Source organism: Oryza glaberrima, chromosome 3 (genome assembly GCF_000147395.1).
Source record: "Oryza glaberrima chromosome 3, OglaRS2, whole genome shotgun sequence".
In the NCBI taxonomy this organism is placed as follows: domain Eukaryota; kingdom Viridiplantae; phylum Streptophyta; class Magnoliopsida; order Poales; family Poaceae; genus Oryza; species Oryza glaberrima.
In genome coordinates, this window is record NC_068328.1 from 3,301,982 (window position 1) to 3,324,912 (window position 22,931).

Below are 22,931 nucleotides of genomic sequence, written 5' to 3' on the forward strand. Positions count from 1 at the left end.
CCCTCCTATCTGCATTGCTTTATAACATCTGGTACAAAACATGAAACATTTGTAGCTGCAATTCACAGTAATCCATTGAACATCTGGTCCAATCTGACCCAACACATCACCACATATATATATGAATGATCCATGCATCAATCAGTAGAGAAATCTGCAAGCTAGCAAAAATACCAATCTATCTTTACAGCAAGCTACACCCCCTTCTCATATACAGTTTTACAATTACACCCCTGATCACCCCTACTTCGATCACTTTACTTACCCCCCCAACACAACACACGAGTGTACGTGTATATTGCTTGTATACCTGTATACCCTCGCCGACGGCGCCGGCCGGCCGGCCCAGGCTTCTGACGCCGTCTTGCGTTATTCCCCGCCGCCGCGCCGCCGCCGCCGCCGCAGACGATGCATCCATCGCGCGCCGTGCTTTGATCACGCGACGAAATCGTGCAGCAGCTGCGACGCCGGGCCGAACCGCTGCCGGTCGTCGGAGCCGTTGATGTAGTCGAAGTCGCCGGCGCTGCCGTAGAGCAGGCCCTGCTGCTCGGCCGGGACGGGGCCGGCGTTGTTGCAGTGCTGCAGGCCCAGCGTCAGCGACACGCTGCCGCCGTCGTAGCCGCCGCCGCCGCCGAGGTCGGCCATGTCGCCGTAGGAGACGAACCTGGCGTCGCCGCCGCCGCCGTGGTGGTGGTGGTGCAGCGCGTCGTGCAGTAGGCTGGTGCCGCCGGCGCCGGGGTGGTGCACGTGGTGGTTCAGGTTGAGGCCGGTGGCGTACGTGCCCATGGCGCCGCCGAGGCAGCTGGACAGGCCGACGACGCCGACGCCGACGTCCAGGGCGGCGCCGCCCATCGCCTCCGACTTGAACGGGTTGTTGAGCTGGCCCGCGACGCCGGCGTGCCTCGCCGCGGCGGCGCTCGACGGGCTCTGGAACTCGTCGCGGTCCTCCGACGAGATCGCCTCGTCCTTGCCCTTGCCGCCGCCGCCGCCGCCGTTCTCCGACGACGAGTTGGAGTCCATCTCCGCGCCGAACTCCTCCTTGTACATCTCCTCGATCATTGGCTTCCACAGCCGCACGCGCGCGTTGATGAACCAGTTCGATACCTACGTAAAAAAAGAAAAAAAAACCATGGAATTCTCTTCTTGATTTGAATCCATCAGCTTTGCATGAGAGCGTCGAGTTCATGGAGCTCAATCTCACCTGCCCCCTGGACAATCCCGTCTGCCTCGCAAGCATCAGCTTCTCGGAATCTTTCGGATACCTATGGATATTCATGGCGCCATTGGTGAGGATTAGATTGAGATCGATCGATCGACATGGATGACGGCGGAGGTGGTTCTTACGGGTGGAGGAAGTGCTCGAAGAGCCAGGCGCGGAGGACGGAGACGGCGGACTCCGGGAGGCCGCGCTGGGGGCGCCACGCGTGCTGCGGCTGCTGCATCATGCCGAACTGCTGCATGGCGCGCTGCTGCCGCAGCTGCTGGTCGATGTAGCGCAGCCGGGAGAGGCCGCCGCCGCCCTGCGCCGACGCGTCCTGCTCGCCGAGGCCCCGCCGCGCCGCCTGCGCCTGCGCGCCGATCGCGTCCCGCAGCGACCGGAAGTGGCGGGAGATCGTCTGCAGCGCCAGCGCCGTGTACGGCCTCGCCGCGCCGCCGCCGGCCACCGCGTCGAACGACGACATCACGATCTGCATCTGGTGGTGGTAGTGCCTGTACCTCCGATCAACCTGCCGCGCGCGCCACAACGCAACAAAACCTCCATTGACGAGCACGTTCTTCTTGTTCGGAAGTGACATGGAGTCATGGAGATCGAGGCATTACCTGATCGAGCATGGCCATGAGCGCGGTGACCTTGTTCTGGAGATCCTGCCTCTCCGACGGCGAGAGCTCGGGGGCGGAATTGCTCTCCTGCTCCTGCGGGTTCGAGCCGGCCTTGTCGTCGCCGGCGGCGTCACCGCCCTTGCACTCGCCGGAATCCTTGCCCTGGTTCTTGTCACCCTTCCGCTTGATCGCGTCGCGGACATTGACAACCTCGTCGAGCAGCTCGCGCGCCGCCCTGAGAAACCTCGAGTTCTGCACGTAGATGCTGTTCTGCGCGCTCCTCCCCGCCATCGGCGACGACTGGCTCGGGCTGAGCAGCGAGGCGGCCGCCATGCCCGCCGGCCTGTACTGGTAGAGAGACACCGGCACCTGCGTGCCGAGGCTAAGCGATAGCCCGCCCTGGTGTCCCCGCGCCGCCGCGCCGTGCGCCATGAGCAGCTGCGTCTGCAGGCCCATCTCGCCGCCGTCCGCCGTCGCCGCTTCCCTGAACGCCGCCGGCTCGTCGCCGCCGCCGTGCGCAATGTGGCTATGCGACACGATGCTCGCCGGGAGCGGGATCAGGCCGCCGGCCGACGAGTCCGAGTAAGGGTTAGACGGCGGTGGGTAGTGCTGGAACGACATGTCACCTCCGTCGCCGCCGCCGCCGCCGGTGAGGTCTCTCTGATTGGTGGAAGAGGAGAAGAATGTGGCCATCGTCTTCAGAAGCAGAAGAAGAGACAGACTGAAGAAGAATCATCACGTAGATGACGAGACAAACTGATTAACTCTGTCATCACAAGGGTATTTGATATTATCAAACCCTGATGAAAGATTCAGTCTTTGGCTTCAGCTGCAAACTGGCTGCAAAAGAGAACAAAAAAAACGAGTGAGGATTCAAAACTAGTAGTACCAATTCGTCTTTGAGATGATTTCAGGTAGTAAATTCAGACTGCTGGATTGCTGCAATCTGATTTTAGGTTGTTGCTTTCTACTAACATTCATACTTGAGTCAGACGTTTCAGAGAAAAAACCACAGAAGATTTAATAGGAGCAAAAACATCTCGTGCATCAACATGGTGTACTGAGTTTTGTCAGAGACGTGACGATGAGTCCAGTAGTAAACAGTAGCCACAAATTCAGACAGCAACTACAAACGAAGTTCAGAATTCCTAGTACAACTGAAGTAATTCCGATTCTTGAAAGAAAAGAGGAAAAACTGGAATATGTCAGGAAGACGAGGAAGTGAATCCAACATAGCTCAAGTGCTAAACTGCTTATGTCAGCTGTCTACCTTGGACAGTAAGCTTCAGATTGCTGCGCTTTCTGCAATACTATTCCCAAAGCTTTCGCAGTACCTGCAATTTGATAAATTCAGCATCTAATGCGAACAAAATAGCAGTTCAAACCAGTACTTGTGAAATCATGAAAAGGAAAAAAAAGGAGTCTGAATTTCTCAGCAAGCTACAAAAACGAATGTATCCAGAAATAGTTGGTCTCAGAGAAATTCAGCTCAATTTCAACAAAAACTCACCGCTGCTTGAGAAATTCAGAAAACAATCTCAACAATAATCTACGTAACAAGAAGCAATCTTTTCAGTTGGCACACCAACCAACCACAAAGGAGCTAACAAGAAACGGAAAGCTCAACAAGCAAGAAGGCAGAAGACAATACCAAGAATTCATATGAACACCAATCAAGCCCAAAAAGATAATTCCTTTTGGTTTTCTCAGATCAAACTCAAAGACAAACTGATGCAACCAAAGAACAACGTTAAACCTGATAGGATAAGGCTATATACCTGTGCAGAAATCGACTTTCAGACCAAGCAAAGAGCTAGAACAAGACAGTTCCTGGAGTATGACAGAAACCACCCAGAACGGGGACAGAGATGATCCCAAGGATTCTAAAAAGAAATTGCAACAAGAGAGAAGATTAGAATAATAAGAACTAAAACTGCATCTACTCCTTTTTGTTATTTTTTTTCCTTCTCTCTTTTGGTTTCACTCTGTAGGCTACACTAGAGTTGTTCTAACTCCTCACTCTTTCCTTGAGCAATAATATACGGCTGCCACCAATAAGGCGCTGCCTAACACTATCTCCCTACAAATCCTAAAGAAACCCCACCACCATTTTGTCTGTTTCCTTTCGATTATTCTTCTCTATCTCTTTCCCCGCTCCCTCATTTTCTCACTTAGGTTTCAACTCGTGGATTCACTGGAATTTTCATCGGCTGTAGCAGTCGAACATGCAGCAGGAAATTGAACGGACGAGATTGACTGAATGCAACTATTGCAGTATCCCTGGATCATCCAACGCTCAATCTGAACTTGCAATTTGGTTTGTAGTCTGTACATGGAGCTAGCCGCAAATTCTAGTGGATTCTTTCACTTTCAATTTTTTTGACTGAACAATCAAGTAGTAATGATTTTTCCAATGAATTAACTCAGTTCATCCACTGACAGTAGCACAAAAAGGAGTCAGTCTAAAAACTCTCAGTTTTTACTCTTCTTGAGTTTGCGCTTACAGCAAACAGTACTTGTTGAGCAGTTCAGTTAGTTCACTCTGTGCATTCAAATAGAGTAGGTGCAATTCAGTTATCACTTGCTTGGTGTGTTTTTACCTGAATTCTAACCCAGCTTGCCATATTTAGGTGGTTCTTGATTGCTAGGAGGCCGATCACTCGGAGTAGGTGACGGCATCTGTTAAGACGTATTAGTCTGCTAACAACCAGTTGGTAGACCTAAACCCTCTTTTCCCTTCTGAACCTTCCAATCTCTCCAACTGATCATGAGATGCTCCTTAGCAATTTGCATAGGGGGAGGATGCAGACATCTCACAGGACGAAGTGCAAAAAAATGTACTGCATATATACATTTGCATTGCCCAAAATCTCTCGTTTCTTTTCATTTCTAGTTAAAAGTGCAACAGGAGGCCCCCAAGGCCACAAAACTAATGCTCAACTTTATTTCAGTTTGGTGGCACACACTTGCTTTAGAAATTGGGCATGAGGTAGTGATGTGCAAGGACAAGTGTCTTCATGGTCCCCTCCAATAATGAATTTGACCTCCCAACTCCTTGCCTTTGCTTTGCAGGTGCCTCTCGCTGACATGTGGGCCAACTTCGAAGAGACGAGATTCGGCGAAAAAATGCGATGATTATAGCTGAGTATAATTGACAACCAACGCATTTTTTTAAAGAAAAAGAGGATTATTTCTAGCCTCTATACCGAATAAGGATGCACAAAACCATATTTGTAGACATTGGGATTTGAACCTTAATAGGGTAGAGTCATGCAGTCGGACAAGGAATGCGTATTGTTGTCTCTGTGACTGTTCACAATTTTCATGGAATGTATTCTAAGGCATATGATTCTCAGAAAAATTATAAATAATTTAGTAATTTCAGTTTCATCATGAGGTTTGTTTTGTTCAAGCTATTAGGAAATCGTTGAGAATGTCATTAGCATGTCTTTACTATCAAGAAACACAGGTCACATCTCATTTATTTTTTTTACACAGTATCTGATTGTGTTACCTAGAAGTCTCGTTACTGTACAAGGAAACGAATTAGTCTTCAATGGACTACAAATCTATTCAATAATGCCATGACAGGGATCTTCATAGATTTGGGCGAATTTAATTCCACATTTACAATTCTAGTTTGAAATTTACAACCTCACTTCTTTTTCGCGAACCCACAACCTTACAGTTACAAAGAGGAGAAGATACACATATTATTCATTTGCGACTATATTCAAGACAGAGAGTAGTACTCCATTTTAGAGGGACAGGCCCATAACAATCAGAAATGTGTAGTTCACAATCCTTACTTTTCAAGAAACACAGGTCATATCACATTTAGTTATAGACATCCCATCAGGTTGGATCACCCCAGCTACTAACAGATACTAGCATGTCGGTTCCTGAAACGAAGAGGGGTCTCCTCTCCTGTTTCCCTCAAAAGAAAAAGGACCGAAGAAGTTTCAGACTCATTCAGATCGATCGGCCTGTGCCACCCAACGCAATTGCATCAGGGTCCTCATGTACTTACGTTTCTGTGATTACACTCACCTTGTCCACTTTACTTTTCTTTATCAAGCTGACCTCAATTCTGTTGGATCGTCACTGGAATTAGGTGATTGGGACTATCTTAATTCGCCGTGTCGATACATGATTCGCCAATCTCTTCTGCTACACTGTTAGAACGGTGTGGTGTCCTATAACCAACAGAAGTTTCTAATGATTATTTTTCATCTGAGCTACTGTAGGATAATAGAGAATAAACTTCTGCTACTTTCAGAGACTGTTCAAGACCAGTCCATAGAAGAGAACGCTGTTCAGGACAATTGGCAAGAGTCTGAATGTGGCCAATCATCGCTGCATGCGAACACAAGGCTGTCAAAATCAAACGGAAAGATAGGATAGGAAGAAGAGAAGAGAGGAGCTACCTGACGAACAAGTGGCAGTTTCACGCTAGATGAACGACAGCTGAGTTCAGACAAAAGGTCCAATAATTTTAGGAAAATTACGGAGGTAATCACGATGCAACTAACCCAGATCAACATTGTTAAGGACGGATTGGGATTAACAAGGAGCATATGCACCTCTTATTAACAATTTAATTGATATTGAAATTAAAAACTGCACGTTGTAATCTTTAAATGAGGACAAGAACAAAAAGGAAATGCGTTCAGAAAATGGTTCTCTACCGAACGGGGGATAAAGAAGAATTTTCCATGTCAAGTCACGTGAAACGCGCACGGGTGATGATGCCATTAACATTTTAGCTGCTGAGCAAGCGCACTACCTAACCCTGTCTGTCTAGATGGTCATCACCTTGCAGTTGGGTTGTTTCTCTTGTCGTCTTTTTCTGACTTCTTCTTTTCTTTTTCGCCGAAGCAGCCTTGTGGAAGTTGCTACTAGTGGAGATAGCCAACCGGGTTCCAGCAGCTGTTCGATCTGTGGATCATCATCGTTCACATCAGTTGCCAATGATTGTTTGTTCATGTGCCACAACTATTTATTCTGGCTGACTATATATATACATTCAGATGGTGGTAGAATTGGCAGATAAACATTGACCATCTAGGCATCTATCTATATAGTAGCATAAAGTACCAATGGAGCCTGCAAGACTGCATCCCGAGGTAGCAACTGATATTGTGATCACTTGGAACTTAAATTCTATGATTGATTCGGTTGCGTACGTACAGGTACGGCTTAGTTCATGAGCAGCATATACAAACTGAACTCTTTATCATGCAGGATCTATACAGAATTCAGTTCCAATCTGCACGAGGTGGTGAAATATGAGCAGGATGGGACAGAGAAGAGAAGATGCAAAGGTAAAGTAAAAAAAAAAATCAGACGGCGAGATATTTTTCGATGCGTCGTCGCCTTTTGATGTCACATTCCGTTACTCCGATACGATCAGGCCTTGCGATCCAGATCAACAACCACATTCTTGTGTGCCTATGGCTACAAGACAGGCAGAGCACACACTCCACACTACACTGCGATTGCAATTGCAGTTTGCAAAAGCAGAGCTTAGCTGGGGACAGATGGCTTTCGTAGCTTTTGCCTCTCCCGACTGATGATGAACAGGAGGTAGGTAGGCCAAGAGTGTCCGAGAGAGAGACAAAAAACAATAGTATCTATCAATCTATCTATCTATCACTCTATCCATCTAATCTAATCGAGAATTGCATCTTTATTCCGGCATCCAGCATCGTCCTCTTCCCCCTTTTTTTTCCCAACTTTTTTTTCTCTCTGCGCTTTGCTATCAAGATCTCGTACTTTCCATAAAGCGTCGGCACGCACACGCTTTGATCGTCAACCAAGCCACAGGCATGGAGGCGTCCCGGAAAGGTAGATCGATCTCGCTGAAACTGCACTGAAATCACAGGAGAGAATCGGTCATCAGGTGACCAATAATTTTGGCGATGGATGCATGGGCGACGCATCCGCACACATGATGAGTGGAGAGAGAGGGAGAGGGAGAAGCGGCGGCGAGACGATGGCGGGAGACAGGTGGGAGGACAGTCCATGTGTGAGGATGGAGGTGACGTTAAATGTACTTGGAGGTGGGCAGGCAGGCAGCCGTGTCGAGCGAGTGGCTGCACGTACGGTCGCGCGTCACCGTGCCGTGCCGCGAGCCCGCCACGGCACAGCCGCGCGGGCGCGGGGCACGGCCGCACACGGGCACTGGGGTTGATGCGTTGCCGCCTCGTGAGATTTCGGTGGTTTTTTGGGGTGTTTGGATGGGCCGACGACGACGCGCGGGTGTGCGCATGGACCCGACCGAGCGGAAGGCCGTGGATTTTGCAAGGAGAAGTTCAGTTTGATTTCCTTAAAAGTAACTGGAATCTAATTCGTGATCCTGAATCACAAAACCAAAAATCTTGACCCCTAAAGTGTTAAAACCGGTGCAATTTGACTCCCCGGGTGGTTTTAGAGGGTGGTTTCGCTGACGTGGCGACTACGTGGCAGTGTTGACTTAATCTTCGTCCGACGTGGTGTTGAAGTGGTGCTTATATGGTATTAGAATTTAAAAAATATATGCGGGACCCAGTTGTCATTGACACAAACAACATTGTGAGCCCCACCTCCTCCCTCCCTCTCCCTTATCTCTCTCTTCTTCTCCCCTTTCTATTCACCTTCATCCGACAGAAACGAGGGTAGCGGCTCGATGGCAACGAAGGGCGCACAGCGGTGGGCGGCAACAGGCGACGGCATCAAGGGTCAAGGGAGCTGGGCCCCGACGGAAAGCCGTGCATCGGCGGGCGGGAGCGGCGGCAGGCAGGCAAGGCCTGAACAACTCGCCATGGCCACCCGCCGCCGTGCCACCGCAGCCGCCGGCGTAGACCCCAGAGCCGTGGAGCAACTCAGACGCTCACTCACTCGCCACGGCGCTCTCCTCCGTAGTAATGGTCGCGCGGCGTCCACATCCCTCTTCGGCGAGGCCCGCATCACCATCCGTAAGTCCGCCGCGAAGCCTAAGCCGTCCGCCTTTGGCAGCCCGTGGTACGGACCCAACCGTGTAATCCGCTCCACCGATCGAGGCAGGTGCGTGCGGAGCCCGGCGAGGAGGGAGGAAGATGGGGGCGGCCTTCGCCACTAGCTCTCTCCCCGCTAGCCACCACCGGCCGCCAGGCTCTCCGCCAACCCTCCGTCGCTCCGGCCCTCGACCGCCTGCCATCTCCTCTGTCGCCGCCTTCGCCTCCATCCACACCAACTCTAGCCCGAAGCGCCGCCGCCACTCCGATCCCTGTCCGTCGCCGCCACCGCTCCAGTGCCTCCAGCGCCTACCCTCGCGCCACCACCACCGTCGTTGCCGCCACCGCCATCGCCTCTTGCAGAAGGCTGAAGTAGAGAGAGAGAAGGGAAAGAGAGGGAGGAAGAAGAGAGAGAGGATGACATGTAGGGTCCACATGTCAGTGGGCCCTATAATTTTGTTTGTATGAATGACAAATGGGTTCCACATATATGTTTTTAACTCTAATGCCATCTAAACGCCACGTCAATGCCGCAGACTAGGTCAACACTATCACATAGACGCCACATCAGCGAAACCGCCCTTTAAAACCACCAAGGGAGTTAAATTGTACCGGTTTCAGTAAGTTTGGGGCTGGAGATATCCGGTTTTACAGCCTAGGATCATGGATTAGATTAATGTCACTTTTAAGGGAGTCAAAGTGAACTTATTCCATTTTGCAATGACATCTTCGTGAGACGGCCCAAATACACGGCGCGGGTGGTGTTCGGAGTTTAGTTCTCCGAACCCCCTGTTTTCTCAATATTATCGTTCTTTTTCAAGGCAACGGTAAGATCGCTGGCTAGCTGCAACAGGAATCATCACCAATGTGCACCTAAGATTTCCATTTGTTTCGGGCGAATTAGAGACATCAGACATATCTGAGATGCAAGACGTGGTACTACTACACCAGTCATCCCTGGTCATTGGCCATTGATGATGCGCACTCATCACAGGTTTGCAGTGTGCAATCCAATGAACCGATGCTGTGCTGTGCTGCCCATGATCTTTCAACTCCAAAATCCCGTGATCAATTCTAAACACACTCACAATTTTCTATTAAAAATTGTTTGGAGGTACATCTCTCACTTCAAGGGCCTATTCATTTTGATGTCATTTTCAATCTTACCAAATTTTGGTAAAGTTGTCAAAAAAGTGGCTACATTTAGTTTGCTGTCAAATTTTGGTAACTATATAAGAAATTCTGTTAAAATTTTAACATTGTTAAAATTTGGTAAGGTTTTTTTTTTTTGCAAAAAAGTGAACATGCCCCAAATCTCGTTTTCTGCGGCGTTTGTTGGCGTCGTCGAAGACGGCGGCGCTTGGGCTCGGCGAAGTAGGGAAAGAGGAGCGGTGGGCCGGTGGCTTGCTGCTTGGGCCGATGACGAGCGTGTAACGCCTGGAGGCCTTGGCACGAGCACGAGAAAGGCCGTGGATTTGACATGCCGTTGTCCGTGAAACGGCCCAAAACAGACGCGCGAAGACGAAAGGAAAGGCAGCGCATGATTCGCGACGGTAGGGGGTCGGAGTTCAATTCTCCGTCCCCCTTGTTTTCTCGCTTGTTTTCGACTTGTCGTGGCAACATGGAGGTAGAGCAGCAACAAAGATCACCACATAAGATTTTCTTCATCGTTTTTTTGGGTACCATCACTCAAATTCGAGACGATACAGTGCTTCTCTATCGAAACCATCTGAGATGGATGCAAGCAGCCGTTGAATCCTATCGCAGCTGACACTGGCCGTTGAAATGCACCGTCATCGCAGACTTGCAGTATGCAATCCAACGAACCGATGCTATGCTCACTGCACAAACAACGACATTTCAATCTAGCTCGGTCGACCAGTTCCAGATGCCAAATGTGCTGCCCTAATGCCCTTATGCATCAATAACATGCAACATTCGCTGGCGTCGTCGAAGCCGTGGATTTGCCATGCCATTCTGCACTGATTTTGGATACCATATCACTCAGATTGGAGAGCAAATTCATGACGAAATAACCTCGAAAAAACATTCAGGAGATCGGGCGGGCGTCGGTAGCCGCATCCCAGTCAGCCGACAGGCGAGGTCGAAGGGTAGGGGGAGCACATCGTCAAAAAGGAAGCTCCTTTTATTATTGGATTGCACCTGCGCTGCAGATTTGCTGCGCGCAACGGGACGCGCGACATCTGCTTTTCTGACTGACAGGATACGTTTTCTAAACCCCTAGTTTATGGTTCTAGACCTTTATCAGATCAGTTAATCAGAGAGAGACAGTTGCTTGCTGATTGTTGTTTACGCTGCATTTGTTTGCTCTTCCATTTTAGCACTAATATATTGTTGTTCAGAGCTGAATGAATGTCTTGTGGTTACTCTGCATCTTCTTCTCTCTTTTTTTTGGCCGCGTGAATGTCGGTTTGGCTGTGGCAGTATTTCTTTAGCATAATCATTTGTTCGTTTCTGAATGTGCACCGGGGGGTGTCCCATATATGAGATGCAAAATTATTACTACTTGTTTCATTACTGTTGGGAGCTATTGCTGCATTCATGCCCCTATGTTCTCAACTGTTAATAATTCATGTGGTCATCAGTTCCGGAAGGGGCAAGGTCCACAATTTCATTCAGGATAATGTTTTGTCAGTCATTGAGCCGCAAGCATCATGCCTAGCACGCTGCCGGCCAGATTGAGCTCAATTGTTCTCCGTTTTTTTTACTGTTGTGAAAGGGAAAACTCCCCCATTTTCATTGCCAGAAATGCAAGTTCAATTATTGAGCTCAGTTGGTGACAAGGTACCCTATGCTATCTGAATACATCATCCACATTTCATACTTTCAGACAAAAAATACTTTGGGGAGGAAAAAACAACAATGGTATCTTTCCTACCTTAAAACGATTAAATTGTTTTCTAGTGCGGCATATGTCTGTGGCATAAATCTCCCTGAGGCCTCATCACAAGAATTATATGGTTTATCTGAAGAAGATAAATCGACAACCTCTTTTCTGAACTTCAGAATATGACACGAGCAATTGTTCAGCAGCATATCAGGCTCACTGCACAATCAACGATTCCTCATATGGGATACATGCACAATTCATCGGCATCTTTCTTCCTTTCAAGAAAGATGAAACAACACAACACGCACACTAACGCGAGCAAAAGAATGCACCAATCTTTTGCCTTTACTCTCCCTGCACTCCATCCCAGGACCAACTTCAATTAGCAGTTGGTCACTCTGAACAATTCATGGAGATGCAGTAGAGTTAGAATCCTCTAATCTGAAATTCGACTGAGTGAATGCTAGAATCGATCTCTAATCCTCCAGCCACAGCTATGTGGCGTCGATACTTTACAGTTGAACTCTACTCTGCATTGCTTTCTGTGTGCTTTGATCAAGCACAAGCCCACCTGTTTGGTGCCATCTCTAAATTCGTCTCGGCGAAGAAATTGCCCTACGCAGCGGTAGAGCATACCGCCTCAACCGCCACCCTTTTCATCACCTCCGGGCAGGGATCTCCACCAAAGTTGCTGGGAGAGATTGCGACGACACATCTTTGTAGTCCAATGCATTTCTATTCAAATAAGCACCAGAAAAAATCAGTGATATGTGTGGTAAGTTCATGGACTAATTGCAGTGATTATAGTTTCTTTGCAAAATGATGAAAAATTCAAGTGGTTTGAACAGGGTTAATTTGCTGCGAAGGGTCTTTCTGTCCAGGTGCAGGTAGTCCACATTATTTAAAGAAAAAAATTTCAGGTAGACCAAAATGACCAAACAGCGTTCTCACCTTTTCAAGAACAGAGTTTGAGTTAATTGAATGGCACTCCCCTTGCTGGAATGTTCCGCAAGTTCCAAGAGGTGTCCCAAAGCTAGCAAATTTGATTGCAGAAATGGTCTGCCCAGGTGCACATTTTAAATGCACCTTTGCCGTGTGGAACTCTGGTTCCCCATAGCTCTCGATCTGCCAGTTCTTGATATTTGGATGATATTCAGATACATCAGCACAGACCCCTGAGACTGTCCGCTTCGCAAGGGCAATCTTTGAAGAATCACCGCCAAGTTCCTCAAAAACCACTAGCAGATTTCTAGTTGGTTGCAGCCAGGATCTTGGCACATGATACCTGAATGCAAGAGTTCAATTTTTATTGTTAATATAGTACTCCACTGACTAGACAATAGAACCAAAAAGGGATGTGATAGAGCACTCCAGTTTTAATGGACAAGGGAAAAGGAACCAAATATCAAGTAGTACATGATGGTTTTGTGTACAGCAAAAGAGAAGGCAAGAGGTGCCAGAAAATTCAAATATTGTTGTGAATGTTCTTACCAGCGCTGTGTAGGCTGACCACAACCTGCCTGACACTTGGGTGCCCTGTATGACCCAGTGTAATGGCAACCTTTGCAGTCACCTTCCGCATATGCTGTCCAGTACCGTCCAATGCTTTGCCCATTTATCCATATTTGACCCTTACCCATGCTGCCCATATCCAGAGCCAGTGGCTCGTCACCACTGGGAGTATCAAAGTATGCCTACAAAAACAAACTATCGTAAGAATGGGAGGCAAGTAATCATCAAATGATTATGGCAAGGTTAATTGTCCATACCCTATACCATGCCAACGGTTGTTGGTTTTGTGCTACCAATGATCCTTGCATCCATTCAACTGAGCCTGAGCCTTCTAAGGAGTTTAGATTCATCTGTTCACCTTTCAGGCCAACCTGGAATGGAAGAAGTCACATGTTTATTCATTCTTACGTTAACTCGCACCAGGCTACCAGTATGCTGAATATACCTGATAGGACCAAGTCTGCCAAGTCAGATCTCTTGAACCTTCGTCCAACCCGTGAATCACAACAGGACCAACAACACCAGTGTTCCACGTCTCATAATGCACTCCGACATTCTATATAGCAGGACAAGAAAAATCCAACTCATACAATTGATCATTTGCTGTAAACATGTACAAATTCATGCAGAGATGAGAGCACGAACCGGCAGTCCACAAGCAACACTCAACAGTGCAACTTTGTTTGTACCAGCACGAAGGTTAGCATTGCCACTATATGAGATTTTCCGATCTTCCCTGGTTCCATAGGCAGAACCTACAAAAGGGAATTATAATCATTTTATTCATTACTTCTTTTGCGGGTTATTTTGTTCACTAAGTTTTTACTACATTAATACTCTATAGACTGGGGAGCATTTAAGTAGAAACCTTGGAGTTGCCCATTGATGAAGACATGCAGCGCATGGCCAGCAGACTGCACAGTGAGTGACAGAGGCGTGCCACCTTGTAGAAACTTCTCAGATGGGTCTACCTCCACACTGTCAATGGTGATGAAATAATTTTAGATAATCGTTACTTCTGTGAAAACTAAAATTTAGAACAAAGGACACCTTCTCAATTGCCATAATCAGAAAATCAATGCAAAGTTCAGCGAACAAGGGGTTCTAATAGTCACCATTTCCCAGATTCATCGTTATGTACATTGCAATTTTTACATGCAAAGTGCAACTTATCGACTGGCATTACCTCGTAATGTACCAGAGGTAATCACTGGTGTCTCTTGTGACATTAAGCTGCTCAAGTAGACCAGTTGACGTGAGCAATGGAGCAGCTGCCAATGAATCAACCTCCTCATCATACTTCTCCCACATCATTGAAGAAGCCCCGTCTGCCCACATTTGCATTTGATTTGTCTGAACACCAACCTGTGGAGATTACAACAGTTTGAATCAGGTAAGCAAAGTCATCACATACTTGATCCTGGTAAAAGGGATACAGAATTGAAACCATGCTATAATGGGATAAGCATATGCCAAACTTACTGTTGCAGTGTTAAAAACGACATTTTTGCAATCAGGAAGGATGCTGATTGACCAAGGTGGAAGGCTGTAATTTTCATTGTTGAAGATAACTTTGGCATACGAGTTAGAATTGTAGTTTGCAAGGAAAGCTGCACAGCCAGAGGAAGATCGGAACACATGGGCCTGAAGTATAAATTCAATATGTAAATGAAACATCAAGCTGGTTAAGATATATATACTTCACTGAGAGGAAAGGGTAATCACAACAGACCTCTTGCATACTTCCAAGGGTAGTCACAGTTGGATCGGCAGAAACCAAAGGCTGCTCACATAACTTAACAGCTCTATGGAGTTCTTTAAGGTGCCCAAACTTTGGTTCCCTTGCAAGTCCTGTGTATTAGCCCCACAAGAAAAGGATTGAGTAAGAAGAATATAGTGGTGTAGCTGAATTTTATTTTTTAAAAAAGATCCACTCTTAATGCTTGAAAAGCTGCAAATATGCTCATAGTGTAGAGAAATAACAGCAGCAGAAGATGATAATATTGATAAGGGCACTTATAAATCATGCTCAATACAGAAAACATCTCTAAGCATATTCCTTGTAACTCACCATATTCATCAAGTGGAGCATCATAATCATAGCTCGTGGTGATAAAGGGACCTCCAGCCGTGCGACCAAAATTTGTTCCTCCATGATACTTTTACAGTTGAGGGAAAATCAATTAACCAACAAGAATGAGTATCACCCTTTAGGAAGCTTAAAGAAAACATAAGTGAGCCTCTATCTGTCATACCATGTAGTAGTTGATAAAAGAACCACCCTTCTGTACGAAGCGAGCAACACCAAATGCGAGATCTTCAACTGGTCGTTGACGGATGGTTCCTCCGAATTCAGTAAACCTGAATTATTTTGCATATTGGAGCAATTATACTACCACTATGAATCAACAGAATCAAATTATATAAACATGAACCACATCAATGGAAGTACTGGGATTGTGCTTGCAACACTAGATATTGGTTCCTCGGGGAAAAAAAATTACCATCCACTCCAAGCTTCAGTCCACATCGTAGGCTTGTAAGGCTTGTTAGGAGAAAATGTGTCACAATAGAAACCATTGCATGCATTGATCTGTTTAAAGAACAGAGATTAAATGTAATTTCAATAATTTGTTCGTACAGAAGTCATGAGATATTTGTATATTCCACGACTGAAATTTCACAAGATCAAAATCAATGTGGTTGGCGTCAATTTTTCTTCTTCTAATATATGTTTGACATATGAGTAGGCGACAAATATGCTCATACATATGCTAGAAACCTAGAACACCAATCATGACCTCTTATGGAGATAACCCACTGAACTCGCAAAAATACGAATCAGCATGTCCTGTATCGTTGTATAATTGTATTAGCATGTTCGGTATAGTTTCACAATTTACACCTGATGGTGGTAGTATTTGACAGAGGATAAGATCATCATACCACTGGGTCAGGTGCGTCATCCTCCTTGCACATCACCCACGGCACACCGGTGTCCAATCCCACGGCCATCTTTGCCGCCCAGTTGATATATGCCTTGCCGGCAGCCCCAAACTCTTTACCTTCTGGCCCATACTCGTTCTCAATCTGTGTCCAAACAATAACACCCACTGCACCATGAGCAACCCAGGAAAATGTGCAGGCTAAGATGAATCGTGCAAACAACACATTACTCAACCACTACTACGTACTAACCCAATGTTATACAATGTGCTTGCATCCATATACATGACATGGTTGAGGCCCTCTCTCTAAAAAAAATATACATGACATGGGAAGCAAAGTTTTGCACTTGCCTGAGAGAGGATAATAGGACCGCCTTGTGAAGCAAAGAGGTTTTCACTCTTCATCATGCCCACAATTTTCTCGGTGAACCCCTGCATTGCATTCTGCAAAGCAAAACTCAAGTCAGAAATACATATGAACAAGATTTACACCTCTGGTAAGATCCAGAAATGCTGAAATACTTCCACAAACCTTGAAAGGTTCATTGTCCGTCCTGAAGCTGATGCCTGGTACATACTTCAACCAAACTGGAAATCCACTGCAAATTTACATGGCAACAGAAGTCATGAAACCAAAGTAAAATATGGACATAGAAGGAACAGGAAATGGTGAAAAGTGAGAAAAAAAAACAGTTGTGAGTTTTTACTACAGTCAAATTAAGGCTTGAGGAATACCCAAAATTCCACTCTCCACAAATGTAGGGACCGATGCGGAGATGAACAAACATGCCAGCCTTCTGGACAGTCTTGATGAACCTGACCAGATCGTACCTCCCTTCAAAATTGTACTGCACGAAGCCAGCAAAAACCATTGAAATCCCTGATGTGCCATTACACTGTTAAAAAATGGGGTTAATAATGAAAGAGACAGTACATTTCCAGGAGTTGGTTCATGCCCATTCCAAAAGACATAGGTCTGGATCACATCCAAGCCTCCATCTTTAGCCTTCTCAATTAGCCCGTCCCACATCTGACAAATATTTACACGAAGAAAAATCAGTACAGCACCAAAAGATTCGAGACCAAACAAGCTCATCTCTTTTTACCCCCAAAAAATTATAGCTTGGAACATGAACATATCACCATTGCAGAGCAACAAAAATCCCAAAATGGTTGCAGGAGCAGACCAAAAGAGCAGCATTTTCAAGAAAAACCTCAAGAACCCCCTCATTTCGTTCAGAAAAAAAAAATGGTTGGCGAATAATCTGATGCCGAAAGGAAAAACCTCCAACAAAGCTAGAACAAAGCTCCTTGCTTTCCATTGGCATTTCCACCAAGAAACCGCCAGCCCACGCCACGAACAACCCCCAAAAAGAAACTCCCCTCCACGAAATGTCCCAAAAAAAACCACACATTCTTGAAGAATGCTGTTACTACTACTACATACTTCGGGTGTGCTCCTTGGGTAATGTATGGATCCGGAGAAGAGAATCCTCCTCTGGCCGTCGACGAGCACCGCCTTCTTGTCGTACGTCACCGCGCAGTGGACGACGGCGACCAGCACAGCCACCGCCACCGCGCCGCCGAGCAGCGCAGCCAGGCACCCCCTCCCCATCACTCACCCACTCTCCTCACTCCAACAAGCGGCAACAGCGGCAGCAGCAGCGGAAGAAGAAGAAGACCACCACCCAGCCGAATGTGTGTGGTCTTCTTCCCCACCACCACCACCACCACCTCTCCCCCTGTGCTGTTCTTGCTGCAGCAGCTGCTGCCTTTCTTGGATTCTAGGATTCCTTGGCACCCGTTCTTGGGAAGAGTGACAGTGAGCTGCTGCTGATGCTGCTCTGTGCAGTTGAGCTTTCGGCCTATGGCTCTATTATAATGGCCATTCTCTCTCTCTCTCTCTCTCTCTCTCTCTCTCTCTCTCTCTTAACCCCATAGTAGTTGCTCGTAGAGAGAGAAAGAGAGGAGTTGAAAAAGAGTGTGGCCGTGTGGGGGCAAGAGGAGTAGAAACACTGGAACAGTACAAAGATGGCAGCTCATCACTGCGACCCTGTGAGCCTGTGAGATGTGAGCTCTGAGACAGTGGGCTCATCTCCCCGTCACCACTTGTCCTACCTACTACTCCTTGCTCTGCAAAAGCTCACTCTTCTCGGTGCTAATCTCACTTCTTCCCTCCTCAAAACATGCTTCGGAGTTCAGATTATTTTACTCGTATACCAAGTAAATTTGACCATTCTCTCACAATCTCACACCCATTTGTATGCGACTTCGGTCGAATCATCTGTAGTCACTGAGCTGTTTGAGTCCTATAATCTGTTGGAGGTTACGATTTGAGAGCATGGAGTAATCAGATGGAGGTAGCTGAATGCTGCCAGTAGTACATAGCTGATCGAGCAGAGATGTCCTTATGTAAACAGTAGTAGATTTAAGCCCTTTTTAGTCGTACACCTGTCTAATTTTAAGCTGTCGGCGTAGTGATGTGCAGGTGTTTGCAAACCGCGATGACACAACCAGGGGGGCAAACACGGAAATGCACAAGTAGTATGATCTGCTAAGCTTGCTATAGTGGTGGATTAGTGGTGCTCTTTGTCAATCAAAACAGCTTTTGTTTTCTTATAAAAATGGCTGATCCAAATCATCACAAACAACATGGATACCAATCTCTGTCAGGTTTAATGCTATGCAAGATTGATGTCTTGGCCTTCAGCTAAACAGTTCACACACACACGCAGCACATGCCACTCCACTAGCCAGTGTCATCACTTCATCAGCAAATGCCATATTCAGCAAATGGGCACTCTACATCGGGAAGGCTGACAAGTTAGTTACTCCTAGTACAAGGTAGGAGTAGTGGTAAAATGAAAACGAAATGAAAGGTATCTTTCGTAGGTACGGTGAGGCCACCGGGACAAAGGGCATGGGGGAAGGCCACCATGAGTTGTTCGGTGCGTAAGTAGTACACGATTCATCTATTGGATGGAATTGAAGGTCCATCGCAATTTCTATGCAGTAACCGTGCTGGCCTATACGCAATAGGTTAGTTGGAGCCCCATTCAATTCAGTCGGCATATGGCTCAGAAATGCGGTTGAGCACTTGATCTTGTTCCCAATCGGCCTATAATATACTCCCTCAATTTCAAAATGTTTAACACCGTTGACTTTTTAGCACGTGTTTGACAATTCGTTTTTTTAAAAAAATTTAAGTAATTATTTATTCTTTTCATATCATTTGATTCATTGTTAAATATACTTTCATGTACACATATAGTTTTACATATTTCATAAATTTTCTTTGAATAAGACGAATGGTCAAACAAGTTCTAAAAAGTCAACGGTGTCAAATATTTTGAAACGGAGGGAGGGAGTAGTTATATTATGCATGATACTCCGTACCTACTAGCTTTTACAATGAACGAAAAATGCCAACTGAATGCCAGTAGAACTTGCATGATAGATTGGTAGTATGATTGTATGAACACTTAAATATCACGATATCCATCAGGCCAATGTTACAACGCGTCAGTGGTTACTCCAATGTCACAAAAAAAAAACACAACGACTAAATGAGCCATCATCAGTGATGAACCATGTATGTTTAACCACCAACTAAGAGTATAGCCCACTACTAGCTTCAATTCATTTATAGCTAATCTAATAGTTAATTCATATAATAGTTGCTTATTATACTATTAATACATGGTTCCACCTGTCATACACATATTACGTCTTAGAGTCCGTGCTGCCGCTATTGTACCTACTCTAATAAAGCCAGTAAGCAGCATTGGGGGGGGGGGGGGGGACACTCGACTTTACATAAAGCCAGGCGATTTCATCGCCGAAAAAGAGGTAATACCAGTACCAGTAGGCGAGTGGATTATAGTGGAGGAGAGGGACCAACCAAACCAAACCAACCCAACACTGCACCGCATTTGCAGTTCTCTCATCGCACAGCTGCACGTACGATTTCTTCATATCTTCAGCTGCTGATGAATCCTGATTCCTGAATGCTCCCAAGGCCAAAAGCGAAGCAAAAGAAAAGGCCCGTGAAACGCTGTGCAGCGCCCGTACGTGTACCGGTGCGTCGTGTACGCGCCGTTTGTCCCCTCCGCGTATACGGCGCGTGCATGCAGATTACGACGCATGGGCCCATCACCTGCATTGCAATGCAGCACAATCTGCCAAATACGAGACGTACCTACTACTATGAGGTAGGCGAAAAACACCAAAAATTTCTCCCGTGGACGCTTGCGTTTGGAGCGTTGATCCCTCTCGGAGACGAGACGTTAGACGGTGCGTCTACGACATGAGCCTGCAACGGATACGTCGTGTTGTTTTGTAAGTAGTACACGTATACGGCTGTGTTTAGTTTCTTTCAAAGTTGAAATTTTGGGTTAAAATTGGTACGATATGACTGAAAAGTTGTGTGTGTATGACATCTTGATGTGATGGAAAAAGTTAAAAGTTTGGATCTAAACACAACCTACAGCTACTAGTACATTAGTACGTATTACTCCCTCCGTTTTTAAATATTTGACACCGTTGACTTTTTAGCACGTGTTTAACCATTCGTTTTATTTAAAAAATTTAAGTAATTATTTATTCTTTTCATATCATTTGATTCATCATTAAATATATTTTCATGTACACATATAGTTTTATATATTTCACAAATTTTTTAAATAAGACGAACGGTCAAACACGTGCTAAAAAGTTAACGGTGTTAAACATTTTGAAACGGAGGGAGTACTAGGCTACTAGCCATGGAACGACGACGCGACCGGCCGGCTGATTTTGAACCGAAACGCGTCTTATCTGGACCGTATCAACTATCAAGGCATGTGCTTCAGGATAATCCGCTCGCTCGTAAGCACGAGGGATAAAAATGATCACGAAAATGAGCACAATTTCAAGCCTCGTTTTGTGAGTGATACTGTTTTAGATAAAATTTTTTATTCTGGCCATACATAACACTTTTTTTTCTGATTCCTTTCATCATCGTATTGTTCGGTAGTACTTAAATAGTTAAATCGAAAAATATGATGAATTAATTTCCTATTATTCTTATAGTTACTACAAACAAAATGACTATGACTATTCGTGTGATAAATTCTTTTAAGTTAACTTGTTAATTTTATGAGAAATAAATTTAATAAATCGAAGTTGTATGTTACCGTCTTTTTTCTGTAATAGACTGACCGTTTCCATCCCTGCGTTGTTGCACGGTACACGTGACAGCATTGTAAACTCTGAAAGCCTGAAACTGAAACCGAAAGGATGATCTCACTCACCATCACCAAACGCTTCCACAACTTTATTACCGTGTGTCCGTTACCGGATGTCTGGATCGAACAGTTCGTTCCGTCCAAAATCTCACCGTTCCCGATTTTACTCACCGTCCGTGAATCGAATCGAGCGAGAGGGTAAATAGGACGGGAAAAGGGGGGGGTCGCGTCTGCAGCAGCAGCGGCAGCCACATCCGTGTTCCTCGCACGCTGCAGAGGGCGAGGCTTTTGATCGATAAATCGATCGATCGCCACATGCTGCGTGGCAGATCGAGCAGCAGACGAGGCCCCGTTTCGCCTCCTGGCTGCCTAGCTGGGGACAACACAACACTCTTGTACTAGACTAGTGGTCCGTAGTAGTTGCTACTAGCATCCTGCATTTTCTACTGCTGATGCATTGTTTACCAGCTAGCGAGATGTGTATATATATGCTGGTTCACATGTAACGCGAGCAGCAGCAGCCAGCATATGGTCAAAATCTGAGTCGCCGGTTTTGCTTTGCAATTGTACGATGGCCCAGTGCATTTGGACTTTGGAAGAGAGACAGTGGACGTTGGACTAGTACACACATTCACAATCACATGCGTGGCGCGTACTGATGGTGTCACTGAGAAATCCCCAGCGAGAATGTGGACGGATCGATCGATCTCGCGTGCTCGTCGTCGTCGGCGCCAACCTCTTTTTCTTTAGGTCTTTGCAGATTTTGGCTGCCTAGCGACGCGAGGCACGACACTGCATCACGGCTCAGGAGTTAACTTTTTCTTCTTTTTTGGCTTTGAATCCTACTGATGTACTACATACTAGTACGTGCAATCATCAAAAGTGCAAAGGCGAATGCCACGCATGTACGTAGGACGGAACGGTTTTTGTAGTAGTTTGTTTGTTTTTCCGCGTATGCGATCAAGTACGACATGTATGGAACACCGTCATGAGCACCAATGGAAAACGGAGTTCCCTTCAATCCTACTCTACTTATTATTATACATTATCATTCCATACAAAATAAACTGCAGAAAATTAATGAAAAGGCGTATTCAAAGTTCAGAGCCAATCGGATAAACCAGTTCTGTTAACTTCCTTCATGCCACTCGATTGGTTGGAAAACAAGTGGTTAAAATTGAATGATACGGCCACGTACAACGTGCAACTAGCTCCTCTCAGCACGTACAGAGAAATTACGGCACATCCATTTATCCAATAAACCTAAGAAATTGTCGCACCGACGCAACCGAGTCACCGATGCAAAAATCGGGTGTCACGCACGGCGAGCCAGCTGCAACCGAGAAATCCAGGCGCTAATCGCTGCGAATTCTGGAGCCAGTAGTGGGCTTGCACCGAGACGAGGCCCTACGCACAGTACGCTGCCGCCGCGCTAGTTTATTAGAGTCCACCTATCATACACATATTATGTTTTAGAGTCCGCGCTGCAGCTGGCTACAGATTTATAGTCTGCTGCTCTTCTCTCTCATCTTTTATCTCATTAAAATATGTTTACAGCTAGCTAATAGGCTGCTATTGTACCTGCTCTTAGGCGTCGCGC

General features: G+C 46.2%; 2 protein-coding genes across 3 annotated transcripts; both read right to left on the reverse strand.

Annotated features, from left to right (window-relative positions):
• Positions 1-27: 27 nt before the first annotated feature.
• On the reverse strand, positions 28-3,927 carry LOC127767222 (BEL1-like homeodomain protein 7). Of its 2 annotated transcripts, none has more exons than XM_052292487.1 (6): positions 3,600-3,927; positions 3,092-3,155; positions 1,822-2,661; positions 1,345-1,727; positions 1,202-1,262; positions 28-1,104 (listed from the first exon to the last, which is right to left on the reverse strand). In XM_052292487.1, exons 3-6 carry the CDS (start codon positions 2,512-2,514, stop codon positions 436-438), a joined length of 1,806 nt encoding a protein of 601 aa, XP_052148447.1. In that variant the 5' UTR covers positions 2,515-2,661; positions 3,092-3,155; positions 3,600-3,927; the 3' UTR covers positions 28-435. The 2 variants fall into 2 exon arrangements, with proteins under 2 accessions (XP_052148447.1, XP_052148448.1); XM_052292488.1 differs by lacking the exon at positions 3,600-3,927 and adding an exon at positions 3,473-3,554.
• Positions 3,928-11,716: 7,789 nt separating this feature from the next.
• LOC127766940 (beta-galactosidase 5) lies at positions 11,717-17,965 on the reverse strand. The gene is made up of 19 exons (XM_052292114.1): positions 17,554-17,965; positions 17,041-17,136; positions 16,842-16,954; positions 16,639-16,705; positions 16,458-16,550; positions 16,105-16,248; positions 15,663-15,751; positions 15,414-15,519; positions 15,230-15,317; positions 14,891-15,009; positions 14,641-14,802; positions 14,345-14,523; positions 14,027-14,136; positions 13,804-13,913; positions 13,604-13,714; positions 13,416-13,529; positions 13,138-13,340; positions 12,598-12,931; positions 11,717-12,381 (listed from the first exon to the last, which is right to left on the reverse strand). The coding sequence occupies exons 1-19, from the start codon at positions 17,719-17,721 to the stop codon at positions 12,262-12,264; spliced, it is 2,526 nt and encodes an 841-aa protein (XP_052148074.1). The 5' UTR covers positions 17,722-17,965; the 3' UTR covers positions 11,717-12,261.
• Between the last annotated feature and the right edge of the window lie 4,966 nt (positions 17,966-22,931).